We start from the raw sequence: 21,251 nt of genomic DNA on the forward strand, positions 1-21,251 counted from the left end.
CCTTGGTCAGTTTAGCCTTCTGTAGTAAGGCTGCCATCTACCAGTATATTGGTGGTGGTGGAGGGGAGTCCCCATTACCTGTAAAGCACTTTGAGTGGAGTGTTCAGAAAAGCGCTATATAAGTGTAAGCAATTATTATTATTATAAGTGGAGTTTTGTGGCAGTAGACATTCCTGTCCAGACCACTACACCTGAGCATCCTCATTGATTGGTCTGTTGTTCACAACAATTACCATATCATTCTGCACATCTGTGCCACATTTGCCTGTGTGCATCAGTGTGGTCTACACAAAACCTGGATTCACTACACTGCTCGTGAGCCATCTTGAGGTATGTTAACCCAGACTCCAGCACAGCAAAAGCATGAAGTCGTTGTTCTCTTGATGAGCGGGGCATACTAGCTCCTTTCGGTGTTTCACTAGGCTTAACATCCCAAAGACTGCATCACTTTCACCCGTGCCTAATCCACAGTCTCACTAATGTGGTTATTCAGTGCGCATATAAAACACTCAAACTCAGTCACTTGAGTGTATCATTATCAGTCATGAATCATCAATTAATCAAAATTATGCCAAAAACATTAAGTCAACATCCAATAGCCGTGCAATTTTCTGAAACACACACTCAGAAAAGTTTAGGTTCTTTTGCTGCTCTGTACTTTGTAATACTTTGAATTAAAATTTCGCTTTTACTGACAGTGATAATTTGTGAAGATCAGCTCTTTTGTGAAATTACCTTTACAACTGGTGAAAAAAACAAAGATTTCACAAGTGTAGAAATCACTAACCTCTTTATGGATCAATGAAGATAAATGTGCTCCTAAAGGCAATGTTTAACACATTAACTAAAGTACTTTAGCCATATGACGACCTTATTATTACACATTTAGCTTCCTTTAAAAGACTTAATCTCTCAGAAGGTCAGAGATACTCCAAAGAGAATGTCCTGAAATCACAGTCGGCCCCTTTTCATTAAAGGACAGCTGTTGCGTGACGTGGATGTGCTTGTGTTCATTAAACACCATCTTACAGTGCTGGGTAGATGTGATCGGTTTATGACTGTGACCATGAACTCCCAAATTCCCAATGTTATTTTCCAAAGTATTCTGTAAGCTCATATACAAAGATTGCCGAGTTCCATCAGCATCACACAGCTGGCAGTAAAAAGCGTACTGTTGTGGTATGCTGCAACATGGAGAGTGAGAAAGTAAGAGATGAAAATGATCAGGTTAAATGATCTGATGGGGAATTTTGCAAAAGATAGAAATTTTAATTTTATTTTTTAAGATCTGGGAGAATTTCAGTTACAGTGTTTTTATTTTTTGTGGAAATATCAAGGATGTACAAAAATAGGGTGTTCGGGCATACATGTATAATACCATAGAATTAATTGTTATATATTAAGAGATTTCTACATTTTTGTTTTGTTTTCAAGAAAATCAATATAATGTTTATAATTTTACAAAAAAGATAAAAAGTTTCCAAAAAACAGCTCATGATTGATTGCCTAAACAAAGTGTAGAATGGGGTTTTGTGCACCTGAAATCGCTGCCTTCAAAACTTTACACAGATAAGGAGTCACGCAGACTCAGATGCTGCAGAGTGCAGTATCATAATGATAAAAACAAGGTGGTTTATGACAAACTGCAGAGCCAAGCACAGAATTATTTTCAAAGGTAGGTTTCTTCGGTGAATGAGTCTTAGCCTCCTGAAACTTCTTTTCTCACAACTGAGCCTTAAATGGAATACTTAAAGAGCACTCTACATTGCAAACCTAAGAGTACTCTTCAGCATGCATGTATAGCTACATTCATGTCACATTTCCAGCACTGCCATTACATGGAAACAGACTGTCAAAATCACCACATATTTAAGTGTCAATATAACAGACATGAACTGCACACTAAATTATTCCAGAAGACACATTGAACTGTAAAGACAATGCTCAAATGTAAAGAATGGTGACTCATCTTCCCATATCATCAATTTTCTGAAAACCTAATGCTAAAGGAGACAGGTGCCCTAATTCTTTTCCCCTAAAGTATAAGTACAGTGCTAGGCTGTCCAGAATATAGGAGCAGTCAACAGTAGTTTATCTTCAAACTTATTCGCCAGTTTCGGGATACTCACAGTTTGTTGCCTTCTGGAACTGAACAGATAGAATCTGCGTGACAGAATTCCAGAACGTATACAAGATGTCAGCTTGGCCATCCTGCAAAAGATAGCAAAAGAACTAAACACATGGATTCCTTACAAATTAATAATTCATAATATAATACTCCATAAATAAAATATCTGAAGACATTCCGTCCATTAAAAGTATATTTTCATAGCAAAGTGAAGCTGCAGCAATTTGGAAACTATCTACACTATATATAGTTAGGAGATTTGTTATGGTCAACTTCTTCAATATCACTGCCCGATTAAAGCTTGGCAAAGTCTTCAGTAATGATCTCCTCTGCCTTTTCACTGGCCAGTTTATTTTCCTCCCATTACAGCTACAGAAGTCACAAAGTAAAGGCGAACAGAGCAGACAGTCAATCTTGGAAGTAGCATCAAAGAAAACAGACTAAAAGAACTGTGACCCATTGACTAGCCAAGTGAAGAAAATTGTTTTATAATAATACTTGCTTCAAATTGTGTTTTTCAAATGATTGATTTAGCTTTAAGCAGGGTTTTTTCCTTACAATAAAAAATATACACATTTTTGATCGACTACCACAAAACAGAATGTTTTTAACAGAATTTCTTTCCCCAACTTCTCATGGACAAATTAAAATATAATAAATTGTTACAAAGAAATGATAATATGATGTTAGATGGCGATACATAATCTGATTTCAGCATATTGCCTTCTCTGCTAAAAAGCACATTTTTTAACACCATCAACATAAGTGAATGTCTCATCATACAGATATGACAAGATATACTGTCACAAATAAAACACCTGATAACGTCTATCCCATCCACTTAATAAAAATACTAGAGGAATGCTTTTGAGAGACATTACATTGTATTATAATGAACAGAACACCACATCCAACCATCTGCCCATTTGTGTGATCCCATTATTCAATGCAGGGTTGCGGGGGTCCTATCCAAGCAAATAATGGGCACATTGTCTTTGGACTGTGGGAGGAAACCCATGCAAACACGGGGAGAACATAAAAGTTCAACGCAGACAACACACTAGAATTGATTCTGGAGCCCCAAAGATGGGAGACAACAGAGGGAACCACTGTGCCACCCTACAACAAACTCTTATTTCAGAAACCCTGTTTACGTTTGGTGAATGTCCATACACACATCATTGAGAAATAGGTCAATATAGGAGAGCTCACGATGAACACGTTTTTTTCTTATACACTTAGAATTAATTCTCTTTCTAATTAGTGTCTGGTGAGTGTGTGGACAGTGGCAACAAGCTTGGCCAATTCTCTGCTGGCACTTGATGAATTCTGGTCAAATAATGCCATAGCCCAGGAATGATCTGGTAACATCCTGGCTAGAAGGCACAATATGCACTCCAAACTAGTGCTTCTACTGGAAGAGGAAATGGAACACTTCTTATTAAACAATTATGATCTAAGAATGGTGCATCCTATGGAACAGAGAATGTAGTCTTAGAACAGTTTTCCTGCATCTTTAAGATACCTAGATACAATATTGGTTGATTGGTTGACAGTATTAGTACTTTCGTATTATACTTTACTTCAATCATGGGGTACACAGAATGGTATTGTGGAGAGGAAATCACAGTTACATAGCGCTCAATCATCGTATTGAAAAGTAAATCCAAAGATTTCCTGCCCTTCAAGCTTCAGGCAAAGCTTGCTCTTGCATTCCAACCTCATTAGTATTCTGTGGTGATTCAAGTACAGAAATGAGAGTATTAAATATTGATACCTTTGAATGAACATTTTTACTTTTTTAAATGTATTATTGAACAAATGCAGTAGAACCTTCCTTGTGAGAAATCAAAACATTTCAGAGATGAAGGCTGTCTGTCCTGATTTTAACTTTATTCAACTTCTATACATTCCTGCTTTAAAACAATAAGACAGGAAAACAAGTTAATTAAAAAACACAATGACTAAATTGATGTACAGCTTGTTTAGACATTATGCCAACTTCAAAATCTTGAAACTGGACAAAGTCCAGGGGCTCAGCCTTGGTCATTTTGAAACAACATCAAACAAAGAAGTCTGGCCAATTCCATTCATTTGGGGGGAAACTTGGCCACAGTCAAATAAGGACACAGCCCAGAAACTGAACTGGTGATGTCTGGGCTATAGTCAACAATCTGCACTCCAATGAACTGTGCTGGAAGCGTAACAGGGATACTATTCTTAGTGAATATTTATAATCTGAGAATGGCACATGATATGGTAAATTGAATTTACTCCCAAAGCAGTTTTCCTCTATCTTAAAGAAATCCAGAATAAATATGGTTAGAAGTCATACTCTAGCCAAATCATACATGAACAGTACAGTATACAGTACAATGGGCCGTGGAATCAGAATAGTGTGTTAGGTAAACAATTCAATTGCTAAGCCACAAGGTGGTTAGAAGAGAATGACTATATGTAATTCCAACCCTTGAAACTTCCTTACATATTATTCCATAATAATGATCAGCGTTTAGCCGATTCATTTTTTACTGACGTTGACAAAGAAAATTAGTGAAGCAGGAAAGTAGGGGCTCTCCACAAATACATAGGCTCTGTAAAAAGGCTGTTCGACATCAGTCAGAGTCAGCATGCCTTGTTGCTTAACCTCAGTCTTCTGTATTAAATATAAAAACAGATTAAGGAGGTTGGAAAACAGTTCCAACATAAATATGTAAAAAAATATTTAAATGTACTCAATGCACTGCACTTCCATGACTACATTTTTAAAACACAATTTTCATAAAATGTCTATGACCCTAGCATTTCTCAATCATATATTGACATTAAACAACCATACATGAACAAAATATGTCTTACTGGTTTTAAGGTGCATACATATGCAGTTAGGAACACTACAAAAGTGCAACCTTTTCATTTTCTCAGAGGAACAACCATGTATACCATCTTCATCAATATCAACAGAAATACAATCCTATTGTTAGCCAGAACAACACAACTGAACTTAATATGTAGAATAAACACTGATAACACAAAACATTACATAATGAGGTTTTCCTACACCCTACTGTAAATCCCATGTTTCAGTCTAGTGAAAAACAGATACATGTTTGTCAAATGACCTGATGAATTATAAATAACAATTTGAGATAAATACTTTTAAGGAAAGGACAGACATTGAGTAAAATAAAAGTAGTTTTGATATAAACATAAGGAATCACTATAAATCCTAAAAAAATTTGCTGTGGATGTCAAACAAAGCTATTTGCACTTCCTATCACAATCACATCAACTTCATTCCGGCATAATTCCTGGGCTGAAAGCAGCATGCCTAAATGAGTTATGGGATGCAATGGATTATCATTTCAACTCTGCGGCAAATCATCCACTAACAGCTGCCTGCAACTCTCTGGGGCTTTGGCTGAAGGTCAGTGCTTTTCCCGAAGATAGCCTTCTCAAAGTAAAAGGAGATTCTTTTTAACCTTGATGAAAGGGGCAATCTTCTTTTCAAAGTCTATCTTCTGACTCCATCGCGGAAGAACTACTATTTCATAACAAAAGGTCTGCCTTCCAGAAAGGAAAACAAGATAAATAGAAGTCACAGATGGCACAGACTGGCACCCATTCATTTACACAATAAAAACACAAGTTAAATCTACAGTAACTGTAACCACAGATACAGATCTACATTTATACATACGAGCAGTACTTTTTTATGTGTTAAGTGTTCATGAGCCCTGCGATTGAACATTAAAAACAAAAACTTCCAATTATTTATAAACACCGGACTTGTACGATAATAATGTAACAAATATTGATGATGCCAACGCCCTGGCTTCTTTCAACAAAAGGCTCTACTAAGAGATCCTTGGATCAATTAGCTACTATAGCAAAGTGACAAAATGGGCCATCTCTCATTTTCAATCTTTATTATATCCTTATTTTTTCATCCTAAAGAATCCCAAAGCCTTAAGCCTTTAAGTGGGGGCCCACATCATCCCCCACTGAATACAGTGTTTAATATGCCCCAGCAGATAAATAAGAAATTACTCAACCAATTAAATTAAAGGGGAACATAAGGTCTGCCATTGTGCCAGTAGAAAGGATAACTCCCCTTCTTCATGGACATGGTCATTGGAGTTTCAATATTAAAGTTGTCAGCACCTATCACTATACTGGGGGCATCAGTTTGGAAATTCTGGTGAGGGTAAGGTGTCACTTACTGGTCCACACTATTAGCCTAGTTTCCTTAGAGGTGTCTCATCCAAGTAATGACTGGATCCAACCTTGCTTTGCATCTGGAGAGACTGTGCACTAAATAAAAATAGCTGCTTTAAACAACTAAACTGTAAAAGAGTCAAACTGATTATCTGAAAAGATCAGAAAACACCAGAATATTTGGCAATTATGTTACTCACACAGGTTAAGCTTAATTATGATAAGCAAGCACTGTATATTGTCTAAAGGGAAAACAACCCATTGTTAATTTCAAGGCAGATTTCTGTAGATGTCTCTGAAGATATCCGAAAAATAATATATACCTGCAATTCTAAACTTTCAAATGAAATACTCCTAAATTCTATCATTAAAATGGGGTTTTGATGAATAAAAAAAATGTTTGTACAATCTGTACGAATTTCTTGTTCAGTGGATCGAGGGGTAGAGATATAGCTCAGTTAAAGACTTCTCTTCTAGACTGCAGTACAATTCTATAACAAGGTTTGGCACTGCAGACAGCCAGCTGGCTCAGACAAAACGTGTGTATTCCTTAGACACACTGGCACTGCCAATGGCGACTATAACTTTGCAGGTTTTACATTGAAAAAGCAGTTAAAGCAACAGCCTTAACAGCCAGAAAGGGAAAAATTAAATTCACTGCATTATGTTTCTACTGTACAGTATGTAGCACCTGTGGCTGGAGAGCTCTGAACGCAGGCAATGGAATTCAGTGACACAGTGCTGCTCAATCATCCTACTGAATAGTGCATCCAAAGATTTCCTGCCCTGCAAGCTTCAGGCAAAGCTAGCTCTTGGATTTCAACTTCATTAGTATTCCATGGTGATACAAGTACAGAAGGGAGAATATAAAAAAAAAAACTGACATGTTGGAATAAGCTTTTTTACTTTTTTAAACCTATTACTGAAAAAAACAGCAGCATCTCCTTCAGGAGAAATCAACACATCTCAGACAAGGCCATGCAACTGAAGAGAGACTAAAGAGATTTTAACTTTAATCAACAACATTCATGATTAGAAAAGAAAATATTCAGTCAAAAATAGAAGTTAACGAACAAAACATACTCTGACAGAATGACTTAACTGTTGTGCAGCTTGTTTAGAAACTATGCCAACTTTAAAAATTGAAACTGGACATATTAAAAATGTACGACATTTATGTAGCCATAATTACTTATTGTTTATCTGCATTTATTTATATACAGATGTGTCTGTGTATTTCACTACAAAGTTGCTCTGTAGCACTGGATTGCTCACATAACACGCTTTGAGCTCTACTATTGATGTATGTGTGGTTTATATCCCTGGTACAAATTGGGATACTGAATATGTTTGGCTCATGGGGCCTGGAATTAAGCTCTCCTACTACATTAGGTATTATCAGGAATATCTGAGCAAAGGAAGTATAACCATTTCATAGATTTTCCCATCAAGCCCATTACTGTCCAATGCATCCATTTTTTATTTACCCCCATTTTAGGGGTTTAAATGAATCACAGCACAAAGTACTATTCATCTACAATACACTGCACACTGTAACTAAAGTGGAAGCTTAGTTTAGAGAAGAGCTTTCTTCAGTTAGCCAAACCTTCTTTTTTTCTTTGGCTCTGTATTCATTATCTGTTTCATAGTTTAAATTTCATTTTTCTCCTGGGAAACCCAGACGTTTTCACCTTTTTCAATGGATTATATTAATACATAAATGTTGAAAGTTGATACAATTAATGAAAGCAATACAATATTATTTTAAACTGAGAGGTGCTTTTCTTCACACCTGCCATGCTTTCAGTAAAGCAAAATTCTCAGACAATGTGTCAGCTGCACTCTTAAAAACTCCAGTGTAATTAACCTGAGTAAGATCTCACAGTGGAACCATCATACTGAATACTGCTGTTCTCAAATAAAACGTTGAATATGCACAATTGAGGTATATGGTTATTTTGCAGTTAAAGTACTTACTGTATTTATCCTCCATAGCTACTGTATATATAATCATATACTTGAATTAGGGCTGGGCGATACGGCCAAAAACATTATCACGATCAAAAGTTTCATATCGGTCGATATCGATAATTATCACGAGAAATCTCAAATCATTATTTCTTTTAGTTTAAAGTTTAAAGGCAGATTTTTTTTGCCTGAGTGAAAGTTGAAGAAACAGTTAATTGGAAAATTAAACAACTCTTTATTTTAAGAACACAACAAACACTTGCCAAACAGCAGAAACATTAAACAAATGAATAGAGAGTATTCAAGTCTTTTTTATGTCAAAATATGCATGAGTAAAATTTACAAAATAAATATCTTAATAGAAAAATTAAATACTGCAGTGTGATAAAACACACATAGAAGATGGTTCAGACAGACTGCAAAGTTTAAAGTGCTCTGTTTGATGTCTGATCGTAAAAAGCCCAAATATCTCCAAATTATCGAAGTTGAATGACCTTTTCTGTTGACAATGTCATCGTCCTTCGAGCTTGTCATTGGAAGCACTACATTTGCTTCAGTGTCGCTCATTTCTCCACTCTAACTACAATCCTGTCAGTCACCACCGTGTGGGTAAACACCACGTTAGCAGCCCGGTCTGCAACACGCACGCACGCGCACTCGCGCAGTATTTTGTGCGCATGCGCATACCATGTGCAAAGCATAAACATATATCGAACATTTATCGAACTTTTGGTAAATTTATATCGAGGAAAATTGTATCGCGATAATTATCATTATCGAATTATCGCCCAGCCCTAACTTGAATACTTGAATAAAATGATGTGGCAACCCAAAAAAATCCAGGAACAACCCAAAACCTTTGTGGCACACTGAAGTGATGATAAGAAAGCTGAAAACCTGAAAAAAAACCCATAATGGCACATTCTCAACCTTAAACCTAGAACAGGATGTAAAAACATAAGAGCTAGACATGAGAGGCAGCCATATTGACCTGAGAATCTCATTCATCTGTTTCCTGAAAAAAGTCATGGTATCAGCTTTAAGAATGTGGATCAGTAGGATACAGAGGATTAAGGCTCCCATAATCCTCTGTATAAAAAGTGGCTCCTGTTCTCGATTTTAAATGCACTTCCATGTAGAGATCACTTTTGTCCTCTGGTTCGTGTTTCACTGTTGAAGACGCTGGTTAGGCTTTGTCAATGCCCATGAGAATTATGAATATGTGCTCCTTGTATCTTTCTCCATCTAAATCTAAAAAGGTTGAGTATTTTAGCCAGGCAGCATAGGACATTCCTTTAAGCCTTGGTTACTCCTCGCTGGACTGATTTCAGAGATTCAAATTATTTTTGTAGAAAGATGACCACATTTCTTAAATTAGATCATAGTGGTGTATTGTACAATTTTAACAGTCTTAATTTTTTGCCTTCAAAATGCCTTTGAAGCTTCTTTTGTTTCTAATCCTCCTACATGTGTCTGAACCTGACAAGTTTACAAACTATAACAGAATCTAAATGTTTGATCTAAGAGTGAGAATAAGAATGAGCAGAGGTCCTAATACAAATCCCTGAGGTACTCTGCTAATTACATTGCTATGTGAGCTTTCACTTCTTTATTCATCAAATAATTAGGCGATAATGTAATTAAGAGAATAGATGTGTTTACAGATATTTAGAAATAAAAATTTATGAGAACATAAATTCCAAAAATCTAAATATACCATATAATTTGTTGGTTGTGTACAGTACATGACCTATTACTTGTTAAATTCTAATAACTTAAAGAAAGTTCTATCTTTTTAAAATCCATGCTGACTATTCTATCACACCTTACTTCTCCAATGATGATGCTCCTGTTTATTTTTTATAATTTCCATAACCCTTTGTAGTCCAGTTTTGTTTCTATTGCATTTAAGTCATTTATACACAAAATGCAGACTTCACCTTAGATTCAAGGAAAGAGTTAAGGTTAGGGAAAGGCCTATTATATTCAAAGTACTATTAATAGTGGTAGACCTGCTGAATAAACATACATGGAGAACAAAAAATGTGATGAAAAAGTTCTAGAAACACAGTTTGCAACACTATAAAATTGGACACTTTTCTATAAATTGGTGTCAAATGTGTCATTTACAGTATTATTACATTTTTAGATTTCATATACAAATAAAATGCATATTTAAAAATCTGTTGCTCAGATGAATCACGGCAGGAAATATACAACGTAGATCTGCACATCAAAATGAATTCAATATTTTTCCCTTTTCATGTCAATATACTTGGGATAAATCAAACTCTTTGATGACAGCCAACTGTACAAGTTTTCAATTAGCTTGTCAAACAGCACCTTTCAGTATTGTTAAACAGAAGTATACATCTTTAGAGCTTTATGTTTAAGATTCAAAACAGTCTTCTGAGTTGTCAGTGCCTATTTAAGTAACTGCACATTATCCATTCTAAATAAGAATGTCTTTGTACAATATATGCTAATTTTTGAATGATGGAATGACTGTTTCATTGTGCAGTTTGTTTAGAAACTATACCAACTAATCACAACTAGATAATACTGGCATAACCATTGTTTATTATTGACAGCCTGATACATAATCAAGTCATTTTAGATGTGGTGTTGTTTTGTCTGTTCATATAAACATTCAAAGATGTTATATAGCATGCCTGGTGTCGTACATTGAGAGGTAAATGGAGACGTGGAAGATCGGTTACACAATATATTCCTGTGGAAAAACCAACTTTCTGCTACAGCATGGAGTCATGCTGTAAGTGAATGTGATGGCATGTATTTTGAAAAGGTAGACTGGTTAAATAACTGACGCACATTGGTAAAGCAATTTATTCATTTTTGTTAGGGCAAACGTTTTGATTTTTGCGGATGTCAGCCTTTTATTACTAAATGATCTGTGATTATTACACTCCTGTGAGATACAGAGAGACTAGAATTGGTATCATATTTGAAATAAGAGCAGAAGAGATGCCTGTTAATAAGTGCATAGCTTCAAGCTATAAATAGTAAAAGGGTACATTTGAACCTGTGAAACAATTACTGGCCATCAGGCAAATGCAGGCTTGGCAGCACAATGAGAAGCTGCTGTGCAACATTTCAAAAGGAGAAAACTGGTGAAAGGGGCAAGGTTGTGGTTTTCTTAATTTGGAAAGACAACTGTGCTTCTAATTGGTATTATCAGCAAATAAAGATGATGATTACATAGCTGAGAGGAACACACTCCTTAAATGAGGGATAACCAGAACGCGGTGCTCCCAATCTCCTATACTAAGCATAAATAATAGACTGAACAAGAAAAGGAAAAGTTATTTAGCGTGGGTTCAATTCAATACATGACCCCAAGTGGGCCGAAAAGAAATAACTGTTCAGTTCAATAGCCCACAGAAATGTTTTTACATATTGTACTGAGAAAAACTGAACTCGATTGGTTTTGCCTTCAAGGTACTTCTAGAACTCTAATTAGACTAGTGATGGAATATGCCTATCAGGAAACGCATATTGGTTTCACAAATAAAGAGTCAAACAAGCTACAGCAAACTGATAAGAGGGCATGGACTATCCAACTGAGTATAACCTTAAAGTCTTGGGATGTAGAAAGCTTAAAGATAATTGTTTTTCTTAAAAAGAAAGCTTAAGCAGACCCTACATTATAGTATTTAAACACATTCTTTTTCACAACTACAAAACTACTTTTACAGTTGTCAACCAACCTTAATATTCCTCCTCATTAAGCTTTAAACTTCACCATGGACTTTTTACAGGCTCACATTCTTAATTATTCCTTTTTTCCCCCCTATTTCATCTACAGTATCATTGCGTCTCAAAAAACATTGAATTGGCAACTATACATTTTTGTTTTTTAAAAAAAGACTGGTTTTAATTATACAAGGGTATTTCCCATAATGATATTGGTGGTCCACAAACTTTCTCAGCACTGTACTGGAAAGAAATAGAAACAGGTTTTTCAATTAAATATTCAGCTACGGTACAGTATATCTACATATATCAGAAAAAAATCCTGTAACCTATGAAAAGTGCAGAAATGCAAAAAATATTTATTTGCGGCTTGATACTTGTTTTTTTAAATATAATTTCAAATAAATTCAACTTGCAATGCTGTAACTGTAAAAAATGTGTGGTTTCCACGGAAACCTTAGTACTCAGAAGAGAGACTAAATATTTCAACAGTGATTTGCTGTCCTACTCTTTTTTTATAATCATAATTGTCTAGTGCGGTGCCTAATTTCCATGTTAATTGTTTGGATAATATACTTAACAATATGGTATTCTGTATAAAAAGTGTTATTTTAAAATTGATTAGAATATCATTTCTTTAATTTGCAATAAACCTGTTTGAAGGTTGCTTTGTTAGTTTCGTATTTCCTCACAAGCCACATCTAATTTTCTCATTATCAAATGTCAAATGAACTTTGAACAAGGATTATATATTTCTCTAATTCTTTACACTGCTGAGCAATACAGGAGACATCCTTCATCGTGAGTTTTAAAGACGGCACAAAATAAACGATTATACTTGACATCATTCATTATTTGGAAAGATAAACAGTAGCTTTTTTGTTATCGCTACTGAGAATGTGTGTCACCACATTCTGCTTTAAAAAATACACATATCTAATTACAAATATTTTGTGTGTGGAGAAGAACTCATTAATTAGACTTTGAATTTACACTTGATTTTTCTCTCTTATCCAAGTCTTCTTCCAGTTCCGCTTTCATAATCCTCAAAATGGGGATACTGGCAATAACATTTACGTTCGTAGCAATGATAACTCACTCATAACAATAATTTACTATGTAGTGGACATTTCTTAAATGTATTTTGATGTTCTAATGAAATATACTTAGTCCATTCCCATAATTTGCAAAGTTAAGTCTTCGGGAGTGAAGGGGGGGGGGGCATAATGCCAACAACAACAATAATAAACACTACACCTTAATAATAAGCAGTGCACTTACAGAATATTAACTATGAAGAGAGTCTTTAATAGGCAATAGGGCTTTTTTTGTATCATTAGTAGAGATTCTATATAGCAAATATAATTTACAAAATAGTTCAAGTTCACGTTTGTTATTCCAGCCGTATACAAGTATGCAGAAATAGCGAAATATCGTTCCACCTGGTCCACGGTGCAACTACAGGCAGGACAGCCAGGACACTGACACAGACAATGTAGACAGGATACACATAGTGCAACGTGCAGATAGTGCAAATTACAAGGTAAATACATAATACAATATATACAACACACTGGGTTTTAAACCCTGTCTCTGGAATTGGGGCGGGTGCAAGTGGTTTCCAGGGTGTTGAGGAGCCTGACAGCCTGCAGGAAGACGCTGTTACAGAGTCTGGTGGAGCTAGCCCGTACACTGCCAGATGGTGGGAGGGCAAAGAGTTTATGGGAGGGGTCATCTACTATACTGGAGGCCCCATGTATGCAGCATTTGTGATAGATAGAAATGGAAGGGAGGGAGGCTCCAATGATCTTCTCATTTGTTTCCACAATTTGTTGCAGGGTTTTGCAGTCTGAAGCGCTGCAATTCCCAAACCAAACACCTTGTGTACACCAAGGAACTTGGTGCTTCTAACTTTCTCCACAGGGGGAGCCGTTGATATACAGTGGGGAGTGATCAGCGTGGGCCTTCCTGAAGTCATGCTGACGAGATGTTTATCTCTTTATATAATAAATAGTGTACAATTACTTTTGTACATGCAGTCTAAAAATGGTTTTTACTACCTTACTAACAAACACATTGATTGTCACATACTTTTATCTCCTAATGTGATAGAGTTTTGGAGGAATATACTTTAATAATTAAATTTTAACCTTAAAAATAGTATTTATATTTGGCATTCAAGTCTTAAACCAACTAAAATGTTGCTGATCAGCACCGTCCTAAGAAGGAAAAGTATTAGAAGTAAATTTAATTAAAAGCAAACGATGGTGTTTGCCTTGAAGACCTTTACAGCTTTTCTGTAACCATAAAATAATTTATTCTGCAAATTAAGCATTTTTTATCCATCTATCTATCTTCGAAACCGTTTTATCAAATACAGGGTCATGGGGGAACCAGTCCATCACAAGGCACAAACAGACACAAACGCACTCTTCTACCACAAGGGTCAATTTAGAGGTCAGTATAGAGCACCCGTGCAAACACAGATAGATCCTCAAGTGTGGAATGAGAAGCAGTAATACTAACCACTGCTCTACTGTGCTGCTCAAATATTTTTACACTTAACTGACACATACTATTGTGTACAATAACGCATCACCAGCAATGCACACTTTGCAAACTTTAAGCTTACAGCATTTATGACTATGATTTAAAAGAATACTGTAAACATTAACCTTCATTTAAAGAAAAAAGTTACAGAAAAATCAAACCACAATAAATACTCAGTGAAGCAATAATGCACTCTGTAAATACAAAGAAGATTTCCCTCTGGCTTTTAGCCTGTAATAATTAAATGGCAGTGAAAAGCAGGACCAAGACATTCAGTGCAACTGCTGGTTCTTTGGAGCAAAATGAGGCTAAATTACAACCCTCTCCCCAGCCTAATCAAACGTCTTGTATAACAGAATTGTGGGGACACCTTGACACCAGGTGTATAATTTATTCTCTTGCATTTCCAACTGTTTGAAGAAGTGCCAGTTGCCAAATTAAGTAGCTTTAAGTAACAAATATTAAAAACAAGTGTTGAATTACATGTTTCTATACTAAACAAACCTGAAACCAACACATTGGCCATTCTATGCTAAATCAATGAATACAGCATGTTGCCCAAGAGTAGGATCGAATTCTCAGCTTCTGACTATCGATATGCCTGATCAATATGCCTGAAAAAATCATTCTTGCTTTACAGGGTCCATTTAAATTCTTTTAAAAGATTTTAACACTTTCGATATAAAAAAAAGCTTGACAAATTAATAAAGGTCCACTAAAATGTCATTTTTATCATCTTTGAGCTTCCACCAGGTAAAATGGTTTTTCAGAAAAAACATGATAGGGCTCAGGCTGAATGTATACAAATAATTATTTCAGAATTAAATAAGTCTTAAATAAGAAATGCTTCATTTACTAGTTACTTGTTCTCAAAAGGCACCCAAACTGAAACTTGTATCTGAGGTGTCCAACTGCCATGCATTTTAATAGCTTTTGAGTATACAGAAAATAAGCTTTATATCACTTCCAGAACTTACTCAATTTGTTCTCAGCAGATTCTGAAGTGTGGCACCAAATTTGTTTGGTTCATATAACAAAAACCTAGTGGAATATCACCAGATAACGTTTCTACATTTAAATGCAAAATCCCCATATGGTATCTGTATACTCTGCTAGATGCAAAATTCACTTGGGAGTAGTGTTTTTAAGACAGACATTTAGGACAATAGGGTAAATGTGAGCAGCTTTGCACTACTTTATGTTTTGTCCAGCAGAATCTTTGTTATAGAGGTCAGAGATCAATGTGCAAGTTCAAAAAATGACATCAATTACTCCAAAGGAAGGCTCCAATAAAGAGATAGAACAGGAAATCCATCAGTGTAATGGCCACACACATTTTAAAATCAAATTTGTACATTACAGCCAGAGTGTGACTTAAGGGAAGACTTTAGTTATGTGTACATTAGTCGTTTTTTTTTCCACAAGCTTTTTTATTCTTCAGCATTAGTTTAACTAAAAAGAAAAACTGATTAGTGTGATTGGGAGGGTTAATTATTCAGATCTCTGGACAGAAATTAGGACATTTCATAGGATAATGTGTAAACTTATGTCTAGATGGTTATCTACCATAACAAAAGATCATAAATAAAGATCCAACTGTTTTTTTAACTATCCTGTCCTGTATACAATTTTTTTTTCATTTAAAGTGTTCTTTGTATATAAGATTAAAAATATTGATTCGCTCAGTAGTAGCAGGAGAATATTGAAATACAATAGGTGGAGTTCATCACCCTTACTCCAAGGAATGATGTGTTGTATCTTGTGCCGTTATCAGAAAGACTAATGTTGAAACTGAGAAACTAAAACATATTTAATGTACTGTACTGTATGTATATAACAAGCTGGAAACAGCTGGCTAGATGTCTGGAGTATTTCATTTAGCTATTCACAGAAAGCTGAAAACTGCAGAGCAGTTTTTGCTATTTTTATTGGTATATATTTGATACAAATGTTTGCCCCTGTCTATTTGATAACTGCTCAGTTTTTTTCAAAACAAGGTCCCAATTCTCTTGACTGCTCTCTTTGGCATTCTGCCCAATTACGCTGCAAAGATCAAACCTCATCAGACTTTCTCTGCTTCCCTTACCCCACTAGGTGGAACACAGGGAAAACTGGAAGCAAGCCCCCTGTCTCTTACTAAACCACTAGAAATGATATCACACAGTTTTATAGTCAGAATTGTTCAAATTCACACTCCATGAACAATCCATATCTCTGTGGCCCATTTATGCTGTGTAGAAGCCTATTATACCAGACTTTAACTGTCTAAGAATTCCTCATTAATTCCTGACTCAACAAGAATGACTCAATATTTATTCTGTTCTACTCTGCCTTCTCTCATTTGTCCTTCTTAAGTCTAAGGGCTGACTATTTGTTTCAGCCAACTGCAATCGATGATTCCCTCACAATGTCAACAACGTATTTATAGCATGACTAAATCTGAAGGACATGTATATCCTAACATTCAGAGAAGACATGAATGCTTTATTCCACTGGCTGAATGCCGTCAATATTTCGCTTTTCCAAATGAATAATCCTTTACAGTATATGTCTTCTAGTTTTTGATGGAGCTTTGAGCAAAAAGTGCAGAAGCAGTTTAGATATCCTGTCTGACTGCAACGCAAAGGAAAAACAAAGGAGATTCTGACTGCTGGTCTGAAATAATGGTTTGAACTCACTTTAATTTCAAATGGATTAGAAGGTAATCTGCCCATCAGCAGGAAGTCATAGATCAATCTGCGATGTGCACTCCATTCGCCCCCGGTGACATATACTCACCATGTTGTAAAAACATCCTGCAAAACTGAGTGTGCTTTATGTACTCTGTGTTAGGCAGATACTCATTACCTCACAAATGTTATAAAACCACCAGTGTGGCTGCTGAATGGTAATGAAAACTGTGTCTCTCTAAAGTGGAAAACTCTATGAAACATATGAATGCTCTACAGCATTGACTGCTCTTTTAGAACTAGAGTTAAGGATCAGCATGCTAATGCAGTTTTGCTCACCTTTGCTACCCTCTGTAATTGTCAAGGACGTGACTGAATTAATCACACCAGTACTCAATGTACGCTACCAGCAAAGCAAGCTCTGTACAGCATTATTCTTGTTAAACAACGGTATGTAGAAAGGATACATACAAAACTAATAAGCCCCCCAAACCCTGTATGAGAGCACAATCCTGACAAATGTTTCAGTGTTATGATGGTGGCAGCCATTGCCTCTTACATTAAGCATAAACAGAAATAACTTGGTTTAAAGGATTTTGCATTGTGATTCAAGGTTTTGTTTCTACACCTTGACCTAAATATGATCAGCCTAATGCTGCTTTAAAAGTGCATGTATAAACCTTAGCACTGCATGAAACTGCTGTGAGAAAACATTTGTGAACTTCAAAGATAAAAATGGAAATTTCACAGTTTTACAGTATCATGATAGCCCTTTTGGTTTCCTCTTTTGTTCAGTGTTTCTCTTATTGTGGACTCAACATTAGCCAGTGCAAGAGACGACTGCAGATCCTTATCTGTTTACTGGGGCTCTTTGATAGCATTGTACAGCAAGCTCTTGCAGTGATTTTTGTTGGACGACCACTCCTAGGGAGAACAGCCTAATCACTGCCTGATTGTGGCTTGACGGAAATCTAACTTTTTAGAAATGTTTTTGTAACCCGTTCCAGCCTTATGAGTATGACAAATATGTAATGTAAAGAGGAGACTCTTTGGCCTCAATAAGAAACATTATACAGTATGTGGCTAGAACCAAACACTGCTTTTGGAAGACAGAAGAACCTCATTCTAACCATCTAGCCTGGTGGTGGTGGGAGTGTGATGGTTTGGGACTTGTTTTCTGCCTTAGCACCTGGATGGCTGGCCATCATTGACACAACCATGAGTTCTGCATTTTATCTGAAGATTCTAGAGGAGAACGTCACGCGTTCTGTCCATGATCCGAAACCGAACTGAAAGTGGGTCTTGCAGAAAGACAATGACCCTAAACATGCAAGCAGAGGTATGAATGAATAGCTGCAGAAAGACAAATTTAGTGTTTTACAAAGGCCAAGTCAAGTCCGGACCTAAACGACCTAAATTGTGACAGGACCTGAAGTGAGCTGGCTGTTCAAAGCCCTCAAATGTCACAGAGCCGAAGGAGTTCTGCCAGGAGGAGTGGGACAAATTTCCCTCCAAACCGATGTGAGAGAATAATCAGTGGTTACAGGAAACATTTAGTTGCAGTTTCTTCTTGAGGGGTTCCCCTGAATGTAGGTTCTCGTACTTTGTCATACGTGGATATTTTACATTTCATCATTTGAGGATAAATAAATGCTGAAAGAATATAATGTTTTGTGTCATTTGTTTTGTCAAGTTAACTTTATTATAAGGACTTAGATTAAGAATTAGTAACATTTTAGTTTTTTTTATTTGTGAAATATGAGAATACCCTAAGGGATTCACAAATGCTTTCTCTGCATGTACAGTGGTGTGAAAAAGTGTTTGCCCCCTTCCTGATGTTTGTCACAATGAAATGTTTCAGATCATCAAACAAATTGAAATATTAGACAAATATAACACACGTAAACACAAAATGCAGTTTTTAAATGAATGTTTTTATTATTAAGGGAAAAAAAAATCCAAACCTACATGGCCCTGTGTGAAAAACTGATTGCCCCCTAAACCTAATAACTGGTTGGGCCACCCTTAGCAGCAACAGCTGCAATCAAGCGTTTGCGATAACTGGCAATGAGTCTTTTACAGCGCTGTGGAGGAATTTTGGCCCACTCATCTTTGCAGAATTGTTGTAATTCAGCCACATTGGAGGGTTTTCGAGCCTTAACTGCTTTTTAAGGTCATGCCACAACATCTCAATCGGATTCAGGTCAGGACTTTGACTAGGCCATTCCAAAGTCTTCATTTTGTTTTTCTTAAGCCATTCAGAGGTGGAGTTGTTGGTGTGTTTTGGATCATTGTCCTGCGTCAGAACCCAAGTGCGCTTCAGCTTGAGGTCACGAACAGATGGCCGGACATTCTCTTTCAGGATGTTTTGGTAGACAGCAGAATTCATGGTTCCATTTACCACAGCAAGTCTTCCAGGTCCTGAAGCAGCAAAACAGCCCCAGACCATCACACTACCACCACCATATTTTACTGTTGGTATGATGTTCCTTTTCTGAAATGCTGTGTTACTTTTACGCCAGATGTAATGGGACACACACCTTCCAAAAAGTTCAACTTTTGTCTCGTCAGTTCACAGAGTATTTTCCCAAAAGTCTTGGAGATCATCAAGATGTTTTCTGGCAAAACTGAGATGCGCCTTTATGTTCTTGTTGTTCAGCAGTGGTTTTCGTCTTGGAACTCTGCCATGCAGGCCAGTTTTGCCCAGTCTCTTTCTTATGGTGGAGTCATGAACACTGACCTTAACTGAGGCAAGTGAAGCCTGCAGTTCTTTGGATGTTGTTGTGGGTTTTTTTCTGACCTCTTGGATGAGTCGTCGCTGCGCTCTTGGGGTAATTTTGTTCGGCCGGCCACTCCTGGGAAGGTTCACCACTCTTCCATGTTTTCGCCATTTGTGGATAATGGCTCTCACTGTGGTTCGCTGGAGTCCCAAAGCTTTAGAAATGGCTTAATAACCTTTTCCAGACTGATAAATCTCAATTACTCTGTTTCTCATTTGTTCCTGAATTTCTTTGGATCGCAGCATGATGTCTAGCTTTTGAGGATCTTTTGGTCTACTTCACTTTGTCAGGCAGGTCCTACTTAAGTGATTTCTTGATTGAGAACAGGTGTGGCAGTAATCAGGCCTGGGTGTGGCTAGAGAAATTGAACTCAGCTTTCCAAAGATGTGATAAACCACAGTTTATCAATCACAGGGGGGGCAATCACTTTTTCACACAGGGCCATGTTGGTTTGGATTTTTTTTCCCTTAATAATAAAAACCTTCATTTAAAAACTGCATTTTGTGTTTACTTGTGTTATCTTTGTCTAATATTTCAATTTGTTTGATGATCTGAAACATTTCATTGTGACAAACATGCAAAAAAATAAGAAATCAGGAAGGGGGCAAACACTTTTTCACACCACTGTATCTTGAAGGTCTGCTAAAGCTTCTGAGTTATGATCTGACAAGTTCATTTAAATTAACTGTATCTGATAAGTTTATTTAAATTAACTGGAGAAACACTGCCTCTAAACATACACTATGAGACTAACACAATTATGAAGAATTGTGTTTCATCTGTTTTCTGTAACTTATAATTGGGGAAAAGGTGGCATGTTTCTGGTCATCTTTATAAGATTAAAAGTTTTCCAACTAAAAGGCTCGAATTTTGATAAAAATGAAACATTTCTAATGAGTATGCTGGTGAAGCTGTAGTTATAATGAAAAAAGCAGCAGTTCACTTCTTTAAGTCAACACAGAAATCTTCTGCAAAAATATTCTGAGTTAGGTACAGCCTAGACAACGTAATGTGATACAACTTTTTTACGTTTAGTATTTCAACACAAGCTTGAGTTTGTATATATACATGAATAAATGCTGAAATCAAATGTTGTTTCCAAATATTTGAGGGATGAATCCAAGAACACACTACATTAAGAAGACACAACATTTTAATTTCATAAACAGCATACTGGTCATATTGCTGGACTAACAAACCAGAGATACATGGACTGCATAAAAG

General features: G+C 36.3%; 1 protein-coding gene across 1 annotated transcript in view; it reads right to left on the bottom strand.

Annotated features, from left to right (window-relative positions):
* cog5 (component of oligomeric golgi complex 5) overlaps positions 1 to 21,251 on the bottom strand; it is a 187,072-nt gene that overhangs the window by 65,945 nt on the left and 99,876 nt on the right. The window contains exon 11 of the mRNA XM_088645186.1: positions 2,130 to 2,211. Coding sequence (XP_088501312.1) covers positions 2,130 to 2,211 — 82 coding nt within the window. The remainder of the gene's footprint in view (positions 1 to 2,129; positions 2,212 to 21,251) is intronic.

Source organism: Lepisosteus platostomus, chromosome 9 (assembly GCF_059453375.1).
Source record: "Lepisosteus platostomus isolate fLepPlt1 chromosome 9, fLepPlt1.hap1, whole genome shotgun sequence".
NCBI lineage: Eukaryota > Metazoa > Chordata > Actinopteri > Semionotiformes > Lepisosteidae > Lepisosteus > Lepisosteus platostomus.